Source organism: Gavialis gangeticus, unplaced genomic scaffold, assembly GCF_001723915.1.
Source record: "Gavialis gangeticus isolate Ggan-Ray unplaced genomic scaffold, GavGan_comp1, whole genome shotgun sequence".
Lineage (NCBI taxonomy): Eukaryota > Metazoa > Chordata > Crocodylia > Gavialidae > Gavialis > Gavialis gangeticus.
Window position 1 is genome coordinate 162,925,228 of NW_017729024.1, and position 25,189 is coordinate 162,950,416.

Genomic DNA, 25,189 nt, shown 5'->3' on the forward strand with positions numbered 1-25,189 from the left:
AAAAAAAAAAAAAGTGAAAACTAAGAGCTAGCATTTTCTGAGGGGCACCATGAGTTTGAGGGCTGTCTTGAGTCTTAAAAAAAATTGAGAACCACTGCTCCATATTGACTATCTGTCTAGAAAGTGTTTCCAGCTAAAGGCAGAATGTGTCCTCCCCATAAAGAGAAATGTGTTTTTTGCAGTAAAGACAGACAAACCCCTCTCCTCTGCAAGTTAGGTTGGAACAGATGATTGACCTGCAAGTGCTCTACTGCATTTATTTTATCCATTATCTTTTTACTTTCTCGCTGTCCTTTTTATTCATCACCTCTTCGGGTTTCCTTCTCATATTGCCCCTATCCATTCTTGCTTCTTTTTCTCTGCTCTTTTTCTTCTGTCTCTCTCCTCCCATGTTTCTCCAGAACACAATCGAAACATCCACACTCTTGATGGATGAATATAAATTATGATACCTTTGAATATTTATAAATAAAGTAAATGAAATTGCACATCCCCGTGAGGAAAGGGAAAATATTCAACCTGAAATATAGTGGTCTTGGTATTTGGATCCTGTAGGAAAATATATAGAAGGAAGAGTTGTGTTAATGCTATTAGTTTAGTTTAACACTGAAATACAACTTCAATTATAGTCAGGGAGACAGAATCCAAGTTTTGCATTTAACATTAAATTTAGTTGGAAGAATTAGTTTGCAGACTCAGAGCATCTGGTACACAGGCTGAAGCACAGTCAACCCTTCATTTTTTTCAGAGTAAGTAAAGGTGCCTTTAATTTTCAGTCTGAGTTGTAAAATCTCCTTTGGTTGACTGGAAGCCAAAGTGACGTCTGAACATGCTAATGTTTTCTGCACATGTGCCGTCAACCCCTGTTCTAAAGCTCTCTGCTGGGGTTGCTGCTCTACAACTGCAGTGGTTTCTGGGGCTGTGTCACAATGATGGACTGTACATGCATGAGGTTAATGTGGCCCAAAGACAGGGGTGTCACATAATACACGATCCTGTAGTGCTGAAACTGGTGGGTGGTATGTTGTTTGCTTCTGTGATCCATGGCAGGAATGGGCATGTAATGTAGAGCAGGGTTAGGCCCATTTAATGAAGAGCAGCTTTGAGTTTCTAGCCAGATGACACAGCTAATCCTAAAACACGTTTAAAGAGGCCACAGTCATTAGGAACTTTGTGGTGTCTGAAATTCTGATGCCCTATTGAAGTTTAACGCGCAGGATTTGTGGTAAGTGAATAAGAGATGAAAATCATCGGTAGGCATACAGGGTATTTGCCATGTCTTGGTGTGGACCTGTTCAATGACGGGACTGTATGGTTTAGTTGGAAAAAATCCTGGAGAATCTTAAATGTCTTCTGCCATGGCAATTTGGAAGGACAAAGGATTCAGGTTGCTTCCTTCAGTGAAACACTTCCCTGAACCGGTGTTGTGGTTTCATGTTTCCTAACCACCAGCAGAGCAGCTCCATAATTTTGAGCATGAGAAACTCCAGGGCCACTAAGCATGCTTGTGCTTAGCTCCTTAAGTTCTGGGTTTCCATTGTGTTCTCCCTGTTGTTGTAGTCTAGAGCCCGGGGATGGATCTAGCTGGCGCTCCTTGGCTGTGTCACAGACCATTCAGTGGTGTAAGGAGGGGACCTGTAAACAGGGCAGCCACCATCTTGCCTCTGCCAGAGGTTCCTGGCATACAAGGACAATTTTTCTGGCTGTTACAGAAAGAATGGGGAAATTGCCCTTACCTTCTCCTGCTCTGTGCCAGGCTGCAGCCCAGGTGGTCCAAAAGCTGCAGCATGCTCTAGGCTTGGGTGTGGCTTTTCCTTTGGTATGTGCTCTCCTACTGAGCATCGACTGATGCGTTTGCAGTGGCTCTGGAGACTCTGGGTCCAGAGACTTTTGCAGGCACCATAAGCACATGCAAGCCAGAAGTAGCTCTTAATAGGCTCTACAGTTCCTGCAGCTGGAGCCCAATCTTTAATTCTTCACCCCTTTCCTCCAAGTATTGTACATATATTCTAGGCAAGGTGTACTATTGCTTGATCCCCTTTTTGCTTCAACTTTTGCAATTAGTTTCTGCTGTAACAGGACTTAATACATTTCCAGGCTGGGTTGCTATGAAACGTATAAAATAATTGTGATGGTTTTATTAGTTTAATCAAAGGAGATCATTGGGCTGTCTTGCTGGGGATTACCACTTGGGGTATAATATCAGTCCCTGTTCCCAGACTGAGTGAGGTGAGGAGAGATGGAGAAGGTAGTAAGGTTGCATTGTTAGCCCTAAGAAAAAGAAATCACTGAACAACTAACTGTCTCTAGCAGCACCCTCTGGCTGACGCACAGAGATTCTTCTGTGGCAGCGGAAAAGGCAATGTGTAGTGATGTGTTGCCAGTAGGTCAAGGAAAGTGATTATTTCCCTCTATTCAGTACTGGTGAGGCCACATCTGGAGTACTGTCCAGTTTTGGCCCCCCACTACAAAAATGATGTGGACAAATTGGATAGAGTCATTGGAGGGATATGATTTAGGAAAGACTGAGGGAACCGGGCTTATTTAGTCTAGAGAAGAGAAGAACAAGGGAGGATTTAATAGCATCCTTCAACTACCTGAAGGGTGGTTACGAAGAAGATGGAGCTGGGCAGTTCTCAGTGGTGGCAGATGACAGAACAAGGAGCAATGGTCTCAAGTTGCAGCAAGGGAAGTTCAGGTTAGATATTAGGAAGAATTTTCTCACGAGGGAGGGTAGTAAAACACTGGAACAGGTCACCCAGAGAGGTGGTGGAAGCTCCATCCTGGGATGTTTTTAAGACCTGGCTAGACAAAGCCTTGGCTAGGATGATCTAGGTGGGGATGGTCCTGCTTTGAGCGGGGGGGTTGGACTAGATGACCTCCTGAGGTCCCTTCCAACCATAACTTTCTTCGATTCAATTTCATTCAGTGAATGAAGAACTGGGTGGTAGGAGGGAAAGGCTGTTGGGATTCCCACAGCTAAAAGAAATGTAATTATTTTAAACTGAAAACCATTTAAAGTTTGTTTTTGTTTTTTTTTCACTCTGTGCTCAGATTTTGAATGCTTGATGGTAGGTGAGGTATACTAGCCCACGGCAATGACAGTGTCCAATGTGGCTGCTTTGGCCAGCTGAATTGGATGAAGATGAGAACAAATCATTGTAAACCCTGGCAGTCTGCAGTAGCAGTTTGGGAAACAGCCTTGTTGTTGTTGGGACAAATGTATGACATGAACAGATGTGACAGGTGAAAGTCATGTTGTCTCTCATGCTCTCAAAAATATCACACTGCTACTGTGCTTGCTTTTTTTGGCTGTCAGGGTTAATTGGTCTAGCTGCCATTTTTGAAGATTTTGAAGGATGTTTCCTGAGCCATTGCCATGTAACTTGTACTACTGGAATTGTTGACTACATTGTATCATATTAAAAGTATACTATATGAAAAATACTAGCATCCAAGCTTAGTTTGCAAATAATTCCAGTACTGGCTTTTTGAAGTTTTGCATTTCCATGCTTGTGTGTGGGTGGGACAAAACAGTTGGGTTGCAAAGTCGTGCAAAAGTTAGGAAATACTAGATTCATTGTTCTTTGTGCAACCTTAAGTCTGTCACTTTTTGCCTCCATCAAAAGCAGTGTATGAGGTGTTCTGTGGAAAAAAATAGGCAGTGGTAGCATTATTTAAGAAGCTTTCATGTCACACGTATGCAAGGGCAGTGAGGAAATTAGTTTTGTCCATGCCACTGTTGGTGTTAACTTTGGAGCATTTGGATTTGCAACCTATATACCTGCCTTTTGATTCAGAATTTTTTCAAACATAATTTTCTAGATTGATAATTCTAAAGTAAAAAGTCAAAATCAGATTCTAATATGTGCAAACTATAGGAACTGCTCATCAGTGCCAAGGTTTAAAGTCTGACCCTTCAGCACTTTGGGAAAGAGAGCTCCAGGATTTAACTGCATTAGCAGGTAGTAGAACATGGCTGTTGTCTCAGTGGGGACCACTGGCTGGTGATGGCATGAGCTGGGGTCAGAGACAGCCCATTTTGCCTCCTTTTTTCTCTGTTCTCCTAAAATAGAGCTCTTTTTGGTGAATTGCTGTACTGAGTCTCAGAGCACTGCCCTGCTGGCACAACTGCTGAGAGCCATTGGGTGCTGCCTGTTATGTTGGCAAGCTGGCTGGCTTTATCAAGGCAACTGAGAACTGCTGAGTTAATTCACACTTGAGCTGTGCTAACTGAAACTGTCAAGCTCAATTTAAGATAATAAGCCTGTCTGGGGAAAAAGAAAATTAGTGTAATACACTGCACTTGAATGTGGAGTGTTTGTTTCTCGGAAGCATCTGTAAAAGAATAGCTTAAAGATGAGTACATACGAAAACTGTTTCAGTTTAGTTGGGTGAGATAGGGCAACTCTTCTGTGCTTGCCAAATTGAAGCATATCTAGGATCTAGTTTAGGAAATGAGAGAGGAAAGTCTTGGTGTCATTGACAGAAACTACTGAGTAAGAGTGGTGGTGACGCGGATTGGATCGGAGTGGGTAAGAACTTGTCGCAGCATGCAAAGGAATCGTGGTTCAACAGGTCTGTATTCAGCAATGAAAGCAGTTCACTCACTTGATTTGCTGTATATTTTATGCACAGATAACTGCATACTGCAATGGCCTAGAACAAAGTTGCTCTGTTAAATAGCTAAACCAAGTCTCACCCCAAGCGGTTGTCCTGAAAAGCCAGAAGTGTTCTTTACAAAACTACTGAAGGTTAAATGAAGCATGAGTCACTCTGGGATTCGTGATGGGATAAAGAGCCATTTAACCTGGTCAAATATAATCCATGATGATAGCAGTAGAAAATTGAACCATTTGATGGCTGTTTGCAGGCTGAAGTGAAATAAGCCTTACTGTCAATTCCAAGAGTTCAGTCAGCCACTTCTCCCCCATTCTCCCATAATGAGATTTGGTTTAAAAATGAGGAGACTTAAAAGGGTTTTTTTAAAGCTGTTTTTTCTTGCCTCCTGGTGTCTGTGTCTAGGGTGCAGTCAAGTTTAGTTTCAAACTTTATTCTGCAACCCTAATGGCTAGGCAGTGTTTTTAAATGAGAACAACGATTCTCCCCATATCATTTGCCTCCAGGAGCAGAGGGTTAAGATAGCACCTGGTATTGTAAGGTTAGTGATACAATTGTGCGATTTGACAGCACTGGATGAGTGGCTTCTGTCCCAGACCCCCTTCTTGTGGCATGATAGAGTAAGTCCTTAGTTGAGGGGAGTGTGGACAATGAATGATCCTCTTCCTCCTGAAAATGGTCCATCCAGGATCATTTTGAAGCATATTGGAGCCTGTTTCATCATTGTGTGTCCTCAACTCATGTTGTAGCTCCTGCACTTTGGTCTCTCCCTGGCTGTCAATCTGGCTTTTAGAAATGCAGCTGAATTCTGAAAAAAAACAAATGATTTAAAAAATGGTAATTAATTTATTCTACTCCACCCCCGCCCCCCCCAAGAGAGAGAGTCCTTCTGTGCAACAACTTTGAAACTTGGGGGCACACTCTCTTCCACTATCAACAGATAGTCAAAACCTTTCACACAGTGGTGGAGAGAGGGGACTTTTGGGATTATTCAAATGTTGGAACCCAGTGAGTTTGGCTTTGCCAAAAAGTATGTTGCAGTGATTTTTTTTCATGAAAAAGTATAATTGCTAAACTTAGCTGCTGATCTGATAGCTAAATCTGAGAGACATTTTTCTGTCTGGGCATTTGCCATAATAATTCAATAGTGAAGATATAAAATTTAGGCTAAATGAGGATCTTATTGCTTACAAGTAGGCTTGGCAAGATTCAGGGTTTTGTTTTTTTTAAATAATTTAAATAGCTAAAATGGACGTTTGTTTTTAAGCATTTCTTTTTATTTTTTAAATCAGCTTTTTTTTCTTTTAATTTTCAGGATTGTGTGAAATTAGGGCTATAGAAGGAAGACAATTTAGTAATGACCGTATACTGTTAAAAGCTTGATAAAATCACATATTAAAATAAAACAACATAAATTCATAAGACATACCTGATCACACAGGGGGCAAGTCTCTCAGGGAGTTTGGCTATTTGTGTTCAAACAGATTCTTGCACACACCAGTAATAAGAACTGAGACAGGAAATTAGTTATTTTTTCCACTGTGTGGTAAAAGTTTTCCCAAAAGTAACTCTCAATACAAATAATCTGCAAAATAAGCTCAAATCAATATTTGAATGGCCTTCTCCTTTCACTTAAAAGAAATTGCTAAGGCTTATGAAGATTTTGATGAAGAAAGAGTGTGTGTGTGTGTGTGTGTGTGTGTGTGTGTGTATTATTATGTTTATGTATAATATTTATTTATCTGTAACACAGTGATGTAGTGATCACACGGGTCTACACATGATCACCAGCCACGTTGCGGTAGCGGTACACTCCCTTGGTTTAGCACGCTGCTATGGCGACAGTGGCAAAATCAAACTGTGCGCCATGTGCATGGCGCAGTAACCACCCATACTGTGCTGTGCTTTCCCAAAGGAAGTACTAAAGCACGGTGTCACAGCAACAGCACCATACAGCGATGTGTAGACGCGCCCAGTGAGAAGCAGTCTGAGTGCCTTTCTGTAATGTGACTAATTCTGTACCAGTAATTATTGTAGAGAGTAAATAGGCGCTTATTTGTCTTTTTACTGCACATGTATTGTATTATACTCTGTGAAAACAGGTGCTGTTTACTGGTTTGGCTCTTGTGATCTTTGTGAAATGGAAAGTCATGCCTGGAATTAACTGCCTGAATGCTTCTTTGGCAAATCTACCCCCCAGCTCCGATTCAGCTTTGTCCTCAGAAGAGTTATGGATATAGAACTAAAATGAGAGCTAATCCTCATCGGTTGGAGGTGGGGTGGATGCCATCACAAGCTCTGTTAATGGCGGGGAACTCAAACTTTTCCTCTCTGTTTTTGTGCCTTTTCCTTTGTTTTCACTGCAGTGACAAGTGTATGAAACATCCAGCTACACTGCCCCTGCCCAAATCAGAGCCCTGCATTCCCTTCCTTTGAAGGCAAAGGAGTCAAATTAGAGACATTTGAGATGCATGGTTAGTAAATGGAGAAGGAAAAATAGTTTGTACATTACAGAGCTGATAAAAATGGTTTATACTTGAACTAATTGCATCATGTACAAGATCAGTTTACCCTGCGTGGTTCTTGGTACAATGCGAGGCAAAGAATCCATGTTTTTCCTGTGACAGCCCTTTGGATATGTGTACAGAGTATTGATGAGGTTGTGAATAACAACACTTATTTGACTGTAGCAGATACAGGAAAGTTTGGTAGATTTGATGGTGAAGGCCTAGAGGGGACACAGCACTCGAGCATCTTGGGCTAGTGCATGACTTGAGGGCTTCCACATGAGGCAACTGGCCTTCATGCTGGTATTGAAGCCCCAGAGTAGACGGTGTCTAGGCACTTAGGCCCTTCAAAACATCCAGCGCACCAGTGAACAACATAAGCCATCATGAGCTAGCCGATCAGAAAAGCTGAGCATTTCAGTATAACTGCAGTCCTGTCCCTTTCTGCAGCTTGGGGCTTGTCTACACCAATGGGCCGAAGGATGCTCCACCCATCTGTGCGCATGATGCTGTATATCGGTGAGGCCCGTGCAGATGCATCCTTCTGTGCCCGCTCTGAATTTTGAATTTGAAGTATTGCCCTGGAGCATGTGTGTCTGTGTGTGTTGGGGGCAAGAGGTGGGGGGGGTGGCACTGGGCAGAGCCTATTTAGGCCCCTCACTGCTGGGACGTGCCACCAGACAAGTCCTTAGTCTCCTGAGGGAGTGCGCTTGAATCCCTTTTCTTGAGGGTAAGTGCCTATGAGTACTCTTGGAAAGAGAGCAGGTCTTGTCCCTCTTAAAATGAGGCCAGTGGAGGAGGTAATGATGATAGGCGGGGTCTTTTACATAGAGCACTCGCGCAGGAAGTGGAAGACCTGGGTGCAAAGCTCCTCTCAGGCTGAGGTGGTTTAAACCCACATCTCTCCCTTTGCGGGAGAGTGCTTTAACCACCAGGTTATAGGCTAGGGCTTGAATAAGCAACATATATTTACATCACAGTAACGCGCCTTTACACCAATGGAAACAAGGAGCAGACAGACAACTGCATCCCTGGTGTAACTTGCGTGGATACCCTGTAGACTTACCCTGAGGGAAAAAGCGAGAGCAAAACTGCGGCAGGAAGTGCTGGGTGCCATCCCATGATAACTGTTTGTTCAATGCAAATGAGCTGTTCCTTGTTTCCCTGTCTCAGTGATGAGGCACTGGAACAATACTTATGACGAGGAGCTACCCAAAAATAGCTGTTTGCCTGGATCCTGGTTTATTTACAACAGTGTACAGAACGGATATAAATGATGTCCAAGCGTATCCTGTGTCCAGGTCCCTAGAACAGATTGAGATATGTTCCCCATGCCTGCGGTGTTGAACTCCTGTGTTGATTATATGCAGCAGGCAGGCTCAGGAGTATATGCCTGAAGCCCCGCATGGGATTTAGGCCTCATTTGTGAATCTCAGGTAGCCTTGGGCAGGAGACAGCTGAGTATCGTGGTGCCTCAGCCTAGATGGCTGAAGTTTTGGGCCTGCTCAGCAGCAGTGTTTGCAGCGGTCTGTCATCAGCAATTATAATACCTGAGCAGTTTGGATGAAATGTTGTGAGTTGCTCTCTTGGTCTTTGACAGTTAAATTCTGCCTACCCTGCCATTTAGGCATGCAAATGATTTTTGGATCTTGCCTTAAATGCACAGCTGCTCAGGCTGAGGTAATTCTAGGTCTGTGCAGAAGGCAGGACTGCAAATACCTGTGAAAGTGTCAGGAGGTGACCAGCTCAGGTGCTGCACAGGGGGTTTGGAGTCATTAAAGTTGGCCCATGTCCTGGTTTAGGCACTCAGCAGGATCTGGCCTCTTACTATTTCAAAACCTTGTGGGAAAAACAGGGCAGAAATGAAATCAAACTGCATGGGATTTGCCAAACAAAAGGACTTTGGCCTTTATATAGCCTGGATGACAAGCTATTATTAGCTGAGTTTTGGTTTATTCTCTGAAGGGTGGGAAACAACTATGAAAGCAGAGAACAAATTAAACCAACAGTTACAAAGCATATGCAGTGAGGTGACTGTACTTTATTGTAGCTTAATCCTCTTTCAGCCTGTTACAGCAAAAATGGTGCTTTTACCACAGTAAACCAATGGCTGGCCATTTTAAATTCCTTAGTTTCTTGATAACTGAAAATCATAGGCAATGCACATGCTGTCAGCTACATGGATGCTTACAGCTAAGAGCTGAACTGGCAGACCAGATCCTCTGATGGTTTGACTGAATTAGTTTTCACTGTTGTGTGCCCCCCGTGCTTAATAAAACAGCTTCTCTTCCTCTTGCTGCCATCTTTCTGTGGGGTCTGACCCCAAGAAGCAGTAAGAGTCTACATCCCCCGGTGCCTTCGGGTGCAGTGATAGGTGCTGTTATGCTTTTGTGGGTTGCAGCCCTCTCCTCTGTAGCTGTTGAACCCACGCACCTTAGTAATATAGATTTCATAGACATTAGGGCTGCAAGGGACCTCGGAAGATCATTGAGTCCAGCCCCCCGCCCCAGGGGCAGGAAGTCAGCAGGGATCATAGGATCCCAGCAAGATAAACGTCCAGATGTCTCTTGAAGGCGTTCAAAGTAGGTGCTTGAACCACCTCTGGCGGCAGTCTATTCCAAACCTTGGGGGCTCGGACAGTAAAAAAGTTCTTCCTTATGTCCATCCTGAAACGGTCCTGGAGGAGTTTGTGACCTTTCGACCTTGTCATCCCTTGGGGCTCTCTGGTGAACACATGTTCCCCCAGATCCCGGTAAGCACCCCTGATAAAGTTATAGGTGGCCACCAGATCACCCCTGAGCCTGCGCTTTTCCAGGCTGAAGAGTCGATGTTACAATTCACTTAATAAATCATTCCTCCGCTCTGTCATGGTTAAATTAGTGAATCACTAAATGTTTATGTGGAGCAAACTGGCAATCCTATCCCCAAGGAATCGCACTAGGTGTCGGCTTTACATAATCCATGGCCATCAAAATCAGCTCCTTTGTCAGCATTGCCAAGGGCTGTCTAGGCTTGAAAGCTGCTGTCTTTCTCCTGAGGCAGTCCTTCCCTGTCCAGGCAGTGTAGAAGAGGTGCATGCTGCTGTTCCTTGTGCTGTCTGGGTTTAGCATATGGCTCCAGGGCTTATCTTGGCACCTTCTCATAAGCACTGAATGCTCTTCCAAAAATGTTTTTGCAATGAAAAGAACAGGGAAGAGCTACCCTTTATTCTCTTTGCATTAGTTTAACTTTAGTAACCCTTACTGTTTTCCTCATCACAACTGTGATCCATAAAGTATTTTACTGTTTGTGACTGACTTTGACTTTAAAAGAATGCCCATTCAGATTTCAGATCCTCCAGCATGTACGATCAGTTTTATAACTGGTGTTCCAGTTGAAACAAAAAAGTCTCCTTTATATACAACTTCCCCCATTATTGGAGCGCCAGAGTACTTTGCTTCATGAGTGACTGGTGCCTCCTGAATCTGGGGGGCACCCGCAGAAGCTGCCAACGGCAGCGTCCCTGTTGGGGGAGGGGGGGCACCAGCCCTGCCGACAGCATTGGTGTCAGCTGTCAGGGGGACACTGGCCCCATCGGGGGGGGCATGTGCACCCCCATGCATGCCCTACCAGTCACCTGTGCTCTGCTGTCTTCATAATTGTAATTCGGAAAGAGAGAGAGAATTGCTCTTATCGGCACATTGCAGATGAGGAACCAAGAGATTTGCTGCAGGCCTTCCAGGAAATGTGTGGTAGAGCAGGGAATCAAACCCAGATCTCTATGCTAAACTACAGCCCTAATCATAAGCCCATCCATGCTCTCAAAATACAGTAGTTCTCTTCTCATTCTCCTAACCCATCCCTTTTTATAAAGCTACTGATGAACAAACTGGCACAAAGATATAAAGTCAACTTTAAATGTATAGTTTTGTTTCCCCAGTGCTCAGGCATTGGCTATCCAGAAAACCAATATTATTTTGTGAACTGCAGCTGATGTAACTGTGGGAGCATTGCTTATTCTTGGCAAGAAATCATAGACTCAAAATTGCTTACCATCAAAAAGAGGCAGGAGCCCTGTTATCTACCTAAGGCCATTTGAATTAACTTGATGGATATTTTTAGAGCAGCTTGGCTGCTTGACTGATTTTTCTCGTGTTGTTTCTACATTTTTTTTCCATTGTTGTTTAACACAGGTAGAGAACATTGCAATCCTCGTTGTTCCATGTGTTATCACATGTACAATCGAAGACAGGAAAGGGCTTGTTGGGGATGGGCCATTGAGCTGGAAACCACCTGGATTGTTCTTGTGCTTGGTGTGTGTTAGCTTGTTTTTTACCAGAATAAATTTGTGAAGGGGCCAGGTTCACGGGAGGGTATGTATTGGTGTCTGTCAGTGTAACCTAATATTTGGACTGCACAGGGGGAGGCTACAGAGATGGGAAATGGTAAGTAGGGGCCTAAAAAGATGGTGCTGGTCTAGGAGTTGGGGATGTCTCAGGGTGATTCTGGTAGAACTCAAATAACTTCAGTCTGCTCCTCCATTCAGCCAAGCCTGTGCACATCTTTCAGAGATCAGGACTGCTCTGAACCGACTGCCTCACATTGCAGCATAATTTAAGGACGACTTGAATCTCTGCCCTAAGACGCAAAGACTTTGTCCTGGAGGAAAGAGCCTAGAAAAGGGTTCGTGTTATGTCTGCCAAACCAAGCTCTCAATGGGCTGGAACCTAAGTTGCTGTTCATTGGCACAACTCCAGCGTCTTCTGCGTTAGGATTTGCTGTAGAGACTCTCGCTCAATCAGACGGTATTTAGCTGCCATTGGAGCTGTTTGCCTAGATTTACCTGAAGGCAGAGTTAGATAATTTTGCCTGTTAGAGAGAGATAATCTGTTGATTTTCAGCTTAAAGTATATTCCTGACATCACAAGTTTGAATTTGGTCAAGCTTCACTCAGCCTTTCAAAGTAGATCATATTTAATTTCAAGTAGTTAACTGAACCAGTCTTTAAGAGGAGAGTATAAATTTAGTGTCCTGTCTGTGACATTGCAAGTCCCCTGGCACTTTGGGTAGAGGTTTTAAACACAATCTCTTTTGCTAAATACTTTTCTCCTTGTTCATGGTTGTGAGATATGCTCGGTACACTACTGGCTGGGTGTCAGAGCTGATATGTGGTTTGTAAAGCATGTTGTGATCTATCAGTGTAAAAGGCTCTATAGCAATGTAAAATAGTATTAATACTATCAATGCAAAGTAGCACTATTATTAGAAAATAAACATGCTTTGAAATGTTTTGTTTTTACACAAGAAACCCAGATGTTTTCTTACGGCTGCCAGGCCGCCTTTGGTCCTCTGATGGCTCAATCTGCCCATTTCTGTTTGTCAAAGTGTCATTGCACAGTTTCAACAAATGTGTTGAGACAGTTCATTGCAACATGTTTTTGTCAAGTCTGGGAATTTTTTCTGTTTACTTTATCCTAAAATACCATTTCTGAGTCTGACACTTCACACATGCCAGCAAATATGGAATAAGCTCAGCAAATGTATTGGTTTATATAATTGCAACAGTCAGCTCAGTGGTATAGGGGAGAAATGGGAGTTGGCAGCTGTAAACACAATAGTCACAGAAGCAAGGGGATGCAAGTTCCCTATATAATTTTGACGGAAAAAGACTATTATGTACCCTTAAGTACCACTAGCTAGGGAAGAGGTGGGCAAAATGCAGCCCGCAGGCTGAATGCAGCCTGCCAGGCCACTTTATCTGGCCTGTGGGACCCCTAAACAATTTAGAAAATTAATATTTATCTGCCCCGGCTGGCTGTCATGCGGTCCTGGTTGGCTTGCCAAAACTCAGTAAGCAGCCCTTTGCCTGAAATAATTGCCCGCCCCTGAACTAGGGACACTGCTGTCAAACAGTTGGGCGTGTGGTAAGGAAGGTAACTGTATTACAACTCCTTTGTTCATTGTCCAACAGACACAATGCATCAACAGGGATTGGTTTGCACTTCTTATTCTTCCAGTTTTCACGGTTCTGTATCTTAGTAAATGGATGATTTTTCTTATGAGAGGAGGAGATCTGCCTCAGCTCCTTTAGGCTATCTTCATTATGCTCGTATCTAACTATAGCTAATACTTAAGGAAGATCAAAGGAGAAAAATGGCCTGACTGGCATTAATTCAGAGCACAGAAACAGGAGTGGTTCACAGTAGACTTCTCAGTGAATCGTCTATCTTCTAATCTAGGTGCAGTGATGTTTTTTGTGGTTAAAACAAAGTTTTGGGTTCACTTGTTCTATGCAAGTGATCTCTTTGAGTTTTTAGTATTGCCCATCACTGGGTTTTCTTCCTGATTTTGATGTAACTTTCCAGTGTAAGTTTTGGCATGACCATTCTCTGCCTCAGTTTACTCATCTCTTTAAAAGATGGAAATAAAATAGTGTCTGCCTACCAGCTGGTTATTAAAATATGTTGCTTTGCTGCAGTTAGTGTTGGAGAGGAGACTGGAAATCTGGCAATGCAGTCTTGGCATCTTCATTTAATAGTGCCTCATAAGGTGTTGTAGAGCTTTGTTCATAATTGTTAACCATGTCTTAAAGCAAGCAGATGATGTAGTCAGATGTAGTTCAGCAAGGAGTCTGCAGTCCCTCATCAGTACTGCAAACTGGTCCATCATGGGTTTCCTTTGCATGCAAGCGAGAGATCCAGGAAGTTTCTTTCTGTGCAGAGATACAAGTCCTCTTGCAGGTCTGCTGGGGAGCCATCCTCCTTCTTGCAAGGGAGTTGCAGCCTTCCAGCTGGGCTAAGGGCCTTCAGCAGAGACTAGTGAATGTCAGCATTATTACAGAAAGTGTGGGTAAGGCAGTGCTCTAGTTAAACGCTCTGTTTCTGGAACTAGTATTCATAGTTTTTTATTATGAGCTGGTAAAATTGCTCACATTCTTGAAGATCAGTAGTATTAGGACCCATTCATGTGCTGATTTTACAATGGTGATTCAGAAGTGTCAGGAGTGGTTGGCCAAGTAAGCTAAGTTTTTATAATGTCAAAGATTTTACTTGAATCCACCCTTAACCAAAAGAAGGTAACTTTTTTTTGTTTTATAATGGCAATACCTGCCTCTCCTCAATAAAATGGATGAACTGAAACCTCATTATACTTTCTTTAAAAAAAACCAAAACAAATGCAAGCAAACAAAGCTGTGGGATGAAGACAAAATTGAAAAACAAATACCTTTCCACTAGAGGCTAATGCTTCTAAATCTGGGCTGAGATATACCGCACACAGACATTGACACAGAATAATGTAGCAACTTGCATCTTGGCTTGTTTGAAAACCATCTGGTATTTGGATTTTTAGAAACCCCTGTGAATGTTCTGCTGGGGCCAGACTCAATAAAAAGGCTGTCTGGCTTATGCACTCTGGAAACCCTGAAAAGTATCTTGTCTAGCTTTTGTGCAAGTTTCTGTACAATAGGAGCTGAACAAATAGTTTATTAAATCCAGCCCTCATTTGCCTTCTGGCAAAGGATGCTCCTGGATTTACAGAGGTGCAAATTAAAAATCAGTGCAGATCCTCACTTATCTGATATATTCTGTTTGAGTCCAGTTAATTTCATGTCATTTAGTTTGTTAGCCTTCTAATAAATGCTGCTACAGATTCTTAATAGTGTAACTAGCCTTTAAATGCAAAACCAAACTCTACTACTTACTAGAAAGATATGGATTATTTGATATGGACAGATTAAATTTATTTGATATGGACGTGACTCATTGGTTGACCAGTGATATCAATTCAGGTATAAGTATTTGTGCTTCTGGTCTTGCTGTGTTCTCCGTCTATTTTCTTTCCAGCACTGAAGTCTTTTCAGTCTAAAGTGAAATCAAAACTGGAAGGGAAAAAGAAGCTAGCTAAGTAGACTGAAGAGTTAGCTGGATTGCAGTTTGGCAAGAACTTGCTGGTTAATAACTCTACCCTGGCAGAGGGCGGTGGTGCATTTAAATGACCACAGGTGGTCACAAGCTTGGTTGTACAGGTCCACAGAAAAGGAGCTGACTTCCAGCAGTTCAGCCTTTCCAGCATAGCTTGGGCACTGACTCAGAGGGAACAGTGCCGCCGCCTCAATCACCAACACCTGTTTTTGCAGCACCTGGGTTTCCCTTTACCTGAAAGAGCTGACAAGATCAGCACCGGAGGTGATGTGGCTGCTTGCCTCGTTGTTGACATTCAGAGATACTCCTTTGTTTTTTTGTGTTGGCATGTTTTTATTTTTCATAGAAATGCACTGTCTGCTAGGAACTACCCTGGAGTGAGCATCAAAACGTGAGTTACTGCAGGTTTTGTGAGTTAAGTACAGGGGCCACAGAGAATTCTGGAGTAAATCAATGTGGCTTCAGTGAAATTGGTGAGCTTTAGCCCACTTACAGCTGCTGAGAATCTGTCCTTCTATCGACAGGTGATACTTATAAAATGAACCTTTTGATTATTTTGCATGCTAGGAATAAAATAGATGTCAGAAAAGGGTATTAAATGGTAGATCTGTTTTCCCGTATAAAATGACTATTTGTCACGTTTGCAAGGTGATTTGTTTCTCTCATTTCAAATGGTGTGTGCATTAGTGCTTGAGTGAATGCAGTAGATTACCAGTGCTTAAAAATGCCTCGGTGATTTAATACAGAGATCCACATATGTGAAAATCATGGTGGGCAGAACAAGCTCCTTAAACTATGAGATGGAAGTCCCTCTCCTGTTTCCCTCCTTCAGAAGCAGCGGCTCTGTCACGTCTATGTGTGATGGATCAGAGTGCAATAGTATTGCTGCAAGCAGGAGTCATGAATTTTAATTAACATTGCTGGCTGCCTTGAAATTTGAGCTTGAAAGATGAATGTGAAAAACAGGCAGATCATATTGTTTCTGGAAAAAACTGCCCCTTTTCTGTTGATTGGAAGAATTTTATTTTACTTTTTTAAAGCTTGGTAATCAAAATACCTCGTCTCCTCTCGGAAAGTTATAACTGACCCATCAGGCCCCATTTTCTTTGGATACAAGGAAGACTTATATGTGCAACTGACCACTGAACATCAAAAACTTCCCATCAAAAACTTTTGCACTGGGATGGGTTCTTGCTGTGTCACCTGCTTGTAGCTGATTGAGGAGAGAAGCTGGTTTTATTCTTTTCTGAATAACAGAAATGACTACAGTAACTGAAAAGTGCTGAATGGATAGTCCTGGGGACTGCCTTCCTCTGTGTAGGAAATCCGGTATGATCCAGTGGGGAGTGAGAACTCAGGGGGCAGAGAAGAGTCCTGTCTTGATTCTCCTTCTGTCACAACCACACCTGCTATATTATTTAGTCCAAAGATGTTCCTGCTTTACCTCCACAACTACCATCTAATCCCCTGTGCCAGTAGCATGATATTGCTGCACATTTACCACCTGCTACACGTTAGTAAACACCACGCATTGCAGTTGGAGAAAGTGTCCTTGATATTTTTGGAATGGTTTTCTACTTTTGCCAGCAAAGGAGACAACAATTATAGGGCCTAAATTAGTGTGAAAGGATACGTATAAACCTGTTCAGTACAAATTCCCATCTATTTGTATTCTCAGTTGGTTACACCCTTGGCTCAGAACCCAAACATTGAAGGAATTTATCAAGGCACATGTTTTCCCTGCATATATCAAAGTTGAATTCATGGGTAGTTCCATGGAAGTCATTGTATTTTGACCAAAGAGTAGATATGATGACTTAAAGGATTACTCAAGCACAGATGTTTTGGGAACCAATCTAATGTAGAACACTTTAAAGTCTGAGGGTTTCCTGCTGCCTTGGACAGGTCATTGAGATTTAACGTACTTTGACCAGAACATGCTCTGTAATGGGAAGTGCATCTTGTTCCCATTAAGTAGACTGCATATGTTCTAGATTACTGCAGGATGCCTTCCTCTTCTGAAGCTGTTGGAGTTGAGCCTGTTTACACAAGCAGTCCTATGGCCTATGGCATGTGCACATCAACCAAAACTGGAGATTTATCTCCCTGAGGAAGCTCCAGTTCAGATGCAGATACAATGTGGGCTGCTGATGCCTGCAGATTTTTATATATTTTTTTTTTAAATTTTACTTTCCATTGAGAAACCATTTGTATTTTCTTTTGCCCTCTGCTGTGTTCTTGCCCTGCCCCAGGATTTGAACTGTGAAAGGTGACCAGTTCAGTGGTATTTATCTGCCATTGTATGTGCTTAAGTGTGATTAGCCTGTTTCCACACTGTTTTTGAAGCCACACATTTTGAACACACCCTCCCTGATTCATATGCAAGCTGCATTTTGAAGAGTGGGGAGTATTTTAGGCTTGCCTGTGAAATAGCTTTGTTTGAAGCAGGAGCTCAGAATTCCTTAGTGGGTCTGTGCATCTTACAGTGCCTGATAGCAAATCAAGAGGTTATTTGTTGATGCCTCAAGGCATTTTAATATATTCTTGCATTTGGTAACAATTTAGTTAGGCAAAGAATTGCATTGGAAGGTGCATTAATACCTAGTGAGAGAGATATATCTGTTGGTGGTATGTCAGTGTGAGTTTTATAGTGATGTATTTAAAACGCAGACTTGTCTGTTTCCTTGCAGTTACTTGGCTGAGCAGTGCTGGAATGGCGGCTTCATCTACCTGATCATGTTGCGTCGCATTAAGCGCAAAGCCCCTCTTCCTCCATCAAATGGCAACAACAGCAATAGCTGTGAACCCAAAGCAAAGCCTACCTCAGAACTGAGTGACAGAACCACTCAAAATGGGAAACGCACGAGAAAGTTTGGGGTCATTGCCAGAACATCAGCCAGTAAAGATGGCAAGGAAAGCAAAGGCAGCCAGACATCAGAGAATGAGAATGGACAATACCCCCCTATGGAGGTGGATGCTCCACAGCCAGAGGCATCAGAGATGGAGAGCAGCACGGAGGAACAGTTTCAAAGCAAAGGACAGTATAGGTCTCGTCTTTCCGACGGCAGCATTCCAGACTTCAGAGCAGGTGACCTGCCTACACAGGTATGTTTGCTCGTTTTCAGTGTTTTAGTTTGGGCTTTTAAAAAGAAGCAGCAGGCTTGGCTCAAGCAAATTGAGGGTTTCATGTGAAACTGCATTACTGGTTTCAGTGCAATGGCTACAAGGCCAACAATTTCTGATGCAATCTTCTTTCCTCAATCTCAAGTTCTGCTGGTTGGTAGGATGCATTCCCTCAGGGCTAAGGACTAGAGATAAGTATTGTATTTACTCCAATAGAAGACGGCCCTGATTATTAGATGACCCCCTCCCCATAAATAATTAGATTCTACATATGTTAAATTTATAAATTTGTTATAATTTTTCAGGTATAGAATCTAATTACTGCAGGCTTGTCTTGAATTTGTCCCCCTCTCACTGCTACAAACAGGAATCATTGGAAAAGGGAAAGAAAGGTGCAGCTCGGCTTGGGGAGTGAAGAGTAAGTAAAAATGAATGCAGTGTAGTGGCTCACTGTGACTTGAAAAAGAGTTGGTGATGAGGGGGACTGTGTTTAATGGGCATTGCCATATGTCTTATTCAGATAGGCTTCACTAACTTATCCGTGTGGTAGGTTTCCATTAGCATGTTTGCTCAATGTGGGCATGTATTTTATAGTCATGCTCAGTGTTGGCTGCACTTAATCAGCTTCACAGTTGGTTTCCATTGCTGAGCACATGCTGCTTTTGACATCAGTTTATTGATAGACTATGTGTTTAGTGAGGTTTCCTTGTATGTGATAAGATAAGGGGCTTTTTCTCCCCATGCTAAGTGAGGGACGACCTTATCTTGTATTCAAGTAAATATGGTATTACGTGCAAAGAATTGGTACACCAGTTTATGAATGTTAAATAGAGCAGTGGGTATCTGTATATTTTTTTCCCCATGCTGACCTGTGGTGAAGGGAAAGTCTAGTGATTTGACGGAGGGGCCAAGGTGGTGTTGCCGCAAAGCTGATTTGAGCATGAAACAGATTGCACTTGTGAAGCCATGGTGATGCTTAGGCATGAATAGCAAACAGCATGCAAGCATTTCATTCTTGGCTTGTTCTTGAATTGAGCCTTTGTAGCTGCAGGTTTGACTGTTCTGAGCCTTAAAAAACATAAGCCTTAATGGCAAAACTGGAACTAAACAGCTTTGTTTTTCATATTGAAAAAAATACCACCAGGCTTGGTTATAAAAGGACTGAACATTTAGATAGAACCTATGTACGGTTTGAATATAATTCTTGTTCAGACAACAATTGGAGTGAATAGTGTATATTTTGTACTTACTTCCCAGATGGATGATTTGTAGTTTTATTGTTCTGGAATGGGGGACTTATGGCTTTTCCTGTCATTCTGAGTAGAGATCTAATATTCTGCTGCCATGCAAGACTTAGAATTTTAGCCTTACAAGACTGAGAGAATTACCTAAACCTTGATCAGATTTCACAGTACAACTGTCACTAGAAGAGTTGTCTTCAGAAGACCTCTGAGTTTCTGGCAATCTTTCTAAAGACACTGATAGAATAAACATACGAATACTACTGTGTTGGGGTTGGGACTTATTACAGCAGCTTTTTTATTTGTTTTTGAGAGTTCAAAGCTCATAATAAATTAATGTAGTCATTGTTCATGTTGCTAAATTCCAATAAAGGCAGGTGTGGTACAAACATGCTGCTCAAGCTAATGATCCTTCATATTAAGTATTTAAATAATAATCTTAAAGCAAACTGATTTAGTTGTACCCTTTTTCCCGTCAGCTAGATAGATGACTGCTTCTGCATGGTACAATGAGGAGAAATGTGTTATGTAAATTTTGAAAAAAGTGATTTGAAACATGTAGAAGTGTGTGTTGTGTGTGTGCACATGCACCTGTGTACACATGGAAGAAGTTACGTTTAAAAGATCGAGACTTATTGTTTGAAAGGCTCCTGGCCTTTTAGAATGTTATTCAAGTATGCTTTGGGGATGGCTAATTAAAACTACCTACTTAATTATTATAAGGTGAAAAGCTGGTATATATAATAAGTAAAGCTAGTAATTTTCAGCCATTTATTGCTAACGCATCTTGAAGTTTTTAAGACATTTTAAAGTCAGTTTTGAGATTCAGAAGAACTATAGCCCATGAGAAATACCAGGTTCTTTAAATGCAAAATGCACATAAAAATGGTATTTTTATATGTAATGTTAGTCAACTTGCTTGAAACTTTAGACTTGGTCTGTTCCTTAACTGGCAAGTCTTAGTGAAACTTGTTGGGAGACAAGTAATTTAGAAGGAGCGCTTATTTGTTTGTAGGTGTGGCAAAAGTGTGTTTTAATTATGCCTTACTTCCACCTGAGCAACATAGGGATACTGGATTGCTGGAAACAGGACTAGCAGGGCACTGCACTTCTTTTTTTTAATTTGAAAAACCATTACAGGAATCTAGATCACCAGGGTTTGAAGGTTGTCACTTAAGAGCTGTTTGGTGAAGTATGCAAACTAAGTCAGTGGGTGAGGTCTATTTTCTAATAGACAATGTGTAAAACCTTTTTGAAAGCAGGATCTTAAGTCTTATTGAAAATGATGGGACTTAACCACCTAAGGGTGTGGACTGACAATCATATTTGTTATGGGATAAATGGTCTTGTCTCGTGACAAACTGCGTGCAGCTGTACATGGCCCTAGACCTATGACAAAGCCAACTGAAGTATTCTGGGAGAAATGTGGTATCACTTTTGTTTTTGTTTTTTTCTGAAATATCGTAAAGGGCACCTGTGTGATTCTCAGGACACCACCCAGGCATCCCACAATTCAGTGCTTCCTCCCCCATCCCCTGCCCTGCTGCTCTGGCACTTGGAGTGGCTGCTCTGGTATTTTGGGCAGAACTGTACAGCCCGGGGTAACAGGTCATAGGTGGCCTTATTCATGTGTGTATTTCCTACTGTGAAGATTTGCCAGCCATTCTGTGTTCCCTAACCATGTCCTTGAGTTAGACACAACCCGTGGATATCCCCAATGCTACTCAATTATGGCCCCTCAACCACTTCCAGTGGTTCTTCCAAGTATGGCACCAACTGTTGTTGGGAGGAGGTAGTAGACCAGCTTGCCATTTAGAGTGAGGAGGAGAACTTGGACGTCTTGGGGGTAGACCCTGGAACCAGGTAGTGTTTGAATGGATTGCTGTGGAAATGAAATAAAGACCATGAACACAACTAGGACTAGCAGCAGTGCCACTCAAAGCCAAAAGTGCTCCATTATAAGAGATACCAACCATGTGCCCAGCACCTGCACAGTTGCAAACACCTGCTATGAAAAACTCTCCCACATTATGGGGCACAGTAATGCCCTGTCCTGCTATGTCATGGACACTGCCCATTTCTCCCAGGTCACTGACAACACTGGGAGGTGGCAGCCTGCATATAGCTGTCCCCCATGACAACCCAGTAGATGACACAGATAGAGGACTGCCTGCTTCTCCCGGACTGTGAGGAACTTGAGCTTGTCCAGCTTCTGCCTCCAGACAGTGAGGGAGATGAGAGAGTGTCTAGGTCATTTTTGAAAATGGCACTTAAGTTTCAAAGTCATATAAGGTGTCTTGAAAACTTGAAAATGTCACCCACAAAACCCATTACAAACTGTAGGTTTCCTCTGACTATCAATGGAAAATTGAGCGTTTCATAACCATAGACTGAATCACCTGCTTATGATTTGGACTCTCTGGAGCAAGATGACATGCTTGGCAGGGCATTATTATTGCTGGAGGAGATCTCTGAATTCCCAGTACCTATGTTATATTTGCTGTCCAGGTGACCTGACTGACTGTCTAGTGCAACCAGACTGGCACCTTCTGCTGCACATTTCCCAGAGAGAGAAGGCCAAATTGCAGTAAGGCTTTGGATAGCTGTAGAGGGATGAAAATGCAAGAAGGCCCACCTTGAGTGCAACTGTGTAAGAACCTCTCATGTTAGCAGCCTCTGCTCCCCTCCTCCTCCGCCTCAGGGAACAGATGGAAGAATTATTTAAGTCAAAGAAGGTCCCAGAATAATTGTTGCGTTTTTCCTTTGGCATATTTCTATGAAGAAGTTGTTGAAACTCAAAGTTCAGGGAAGTCTGGAAAGAAGAGTTCAGCTTGCATCCACATGTCATCAGCTGTTATATCTTACTGAACCCATGAGGCTCATTTTATTCTGCATGTCTTGGAGCTGTTGCATTAGGAGTGCTTTCTAGACAGATTCAGCCATGCATCACAATTGTTGCTCACTTTAAATTTATTTCATCCCACATTTGGCTTGGTGTTGCCTAATTGATGTTTTCTTATTGTAAATTATAAATAACTGTACATTTCTATTGTAAATTGAAAGGGAAAAAAACTAAATCATGCAACTGGGACCTAAGAAAATGCTGTTTGTTGAATCTTGCATAGGTTTTTATCAGTAGATTTCTGGAGGTCCTTTGAGGTTAACTTCTGGTCCCCCATTTAGACTTTGGCAATTGTTGGACAGCTACAGCTCTTAGTGGAACAGCTTTTCCAGACACTCATGCTCATCCACTAGACAGTCATAAGGCATAAATACCACATTGACCAGTTGATAGCTAACATGTTTAATTTTAATGAGCTGATTAAGATTTTTCTTTATCTTAACATTGTTGGTAAATAAACCTAAATATTCTTTACAACCTCTTGCATAACAGTTAATGTTGTAAAGAACAGTTCTAGCACACAGCCTTAACAATTCGCTAAATCTGCCTGTCAGAATGAGTTTAGCATGCTGAGGCACACATATAGTACTTTATTTAGAAAGGGAGTCAGGCTGATTTTCAGTGGGCATTGTGTGCAATGGTTAAGAACAATCAATATGTATTAGTCACTCCCACCCTGGGAACATTTTGAAGATAAATATCAGAATCTCTGAGCTTGCATCTTCTACTGGGCAGCTTTTAGCCTCTGATAAACCATTGTGCTAGTAGTTGCAAAGACAAGGGGAAGGACTGGTGGGGTAAGCTGAAAAATGACCAAATGAAGGAAGCTATGGGTTTTACAAATCAGATTTTCCTGTCTTGGCTAAGATTTAGGCAAAAGCTTCATTTTTGCATTTTAAACAATAATGTAAATGATAAATATATTTTGCTATGTACTTAAACTGTACCAGAAACCCTTTTATGAAAGAGTCTGGTGTAGTCTGGTAACCATTAGTTGTAGGATTTTTATTGCTTTATCTTGACATGACTCACAGAAATGGACTAACCAGAAGGGTGGGACGGGGTGCATGCATCTATTTTAATATTTGTACCACAATATTTTCAACAGATCTTAGCTGAGAGACCCTGTTCAAACAAATAGTCTGAGACCGTTTTAGCTTCAAAGCTTTTCTAGTCTGGTGGTGGGGAGATTTCTGCCGGTGTGTTAGTATGGTGAAAGTGGTATAAATAAATGGCATAACTACTATTTTTTTGGAATAACTATCCTTTTCTGGAATGGAAGATGGAAGCTTTAGTTGAATGTATATTCATATAATTTTATGCTTGAATAATTAAGTGCAAATGTTTGAAACCAAACTGACTTATTTGATATTGCATAGCATGTTGTTTATTTAGTGCTCTAATACTGCAGGTATAAGTCATGATTACAAAGCTAGCTACATGCATTACTTTTTTTGATGGGTATTGAAATTATTACACAAAAGTAAAAGATTCTAATAGACATTTTGTAGGATTCTAATACTGGATGGATGCAAAATGAGCCGTAGTATGAGTGGGGGTAACCAAAGTGATTTAAATTTTACTGATGCCCACATGGTCCAAGGCTAAATTTAGAGCAATGTGATAAGTGATCTTCAAGAAGCAAGTAAAAGGTCATTACAACCTAGCAACATAATGAGCACATGAAAATATTTATGAAAAAAATATTTTAGCGAGTAGTAACACTGCAGATCAGGAATGGCTGAGAATTTCATTTACCTCACTTGAAATAATTTTAATAGAAGACAAAAGGAAAAATGAAAGTAGGGGTGTGGAGGCACATTCTAGATGATGATGGTTGAAGACGACAGATGGTTCCAACAGATTTTTAGAAAGGATGATTATGTAGTTCAGGTGTTTGCAATGGCTGACAAAATTTTTAAAGCCCCTGCCAAGGAAATGATGTCAGCAACAAGTCTGGTGATGGAGATAGTTTCCTGGAGGTCACTCTGTACAAGTAGCAGAGTTTTTGCATCTCTGAGGCCTATTCTGTGGATCTACATTTTAAATTATTTTTATTGTAAATAATTTCCAGGCTTACCTTCTGAGACCCTTTTCTTTCAGTAAGGAAGCCAGATTTGTTCTTCTTGCTTTGCATTAAAAAGTTGTCAAGTGTCAAGGCAGCCATTTTAATAACTCTTTTCCATAGCTGGGTAAATTTTCTGTCACTGACATCAATGTAGATCTCTAGAAAGGTAACATGAATCATAGTGGGGTTTGTGCTGTAGGTTGTCGCACATTTCTGAGCCTGAAAGTACACAAGGTCAAACCTGTGTTTGACTTGGAAGGGTGGATTTTATTTCAAATATAGTTTTGGATTGAACATATCCAGAGGCAGGAGATCTTCTGTTATACAAGGCTGGTGAAGGATTGGCTGCATCAAGTAGACAGGGTGAAGGAACTGAGGGTCCTGTTTAGGTGGCTCCTAGAGTGTCCACACATCAACCCTTGAAACTAGTTTTAAGCATAGCTCACTTGGCTTAAAGTTATGCTCTTCCAGGGCAGGCTTATCTCTGACCCATGTTAACCAGCTCATGTTCCGTTAGTCTGTGGTCATTCTCCACAAATAAGCTGCCTGATTTTGCAGTTGTCCAACATCCCAGGATGCAGTGTCCCCTCTTCCATCCTTCTGTTCTGTGTGGACAAACTTTCCACCCCTTAAACTCTACTGAATGGGGGGCAGTTCTGGCACCAAGCTAACTCCCCCTCCCATCCTTGGGGGGTGATCTCCTTACCTTGAGGGGTGCAACCCTATGCAACTTACTGGAGAGCACATGCCAGCTAGTCAGGTTGCAGGGCATGGATGGGTCCAGGAGTGGGGTCTAGGGAGGGTGGGAGATCACGGTCAATTTTCTT

General features: G+C 42.0%; 1 protein-coding gene across 3 annotated transcripts in view; it reads left to right on the forward strand.

Annotated features, from left to right (window-relative positions):
• Positions 1–25,189, forward strand: part of PDZD2 (PDZ domain containing 2) — a 241,587-nt gene that overhangs the window by 105,669 nt on the left and 110,729 nt on the right. For all 3 annotated transcript variants that reach the window (XM_019518002.1, XM_019518003.1, XM_019518004.1), the window contains exon 2: positions 17,719–18,133. In XM_019518002.1, the coding sequence (XP_019373547.1) occupies positions 17,719–18,133 (415 nt within the window). The remainder of the gene's footprint in view (positions 1–17,718; positions 18,134–25,189) is intronic.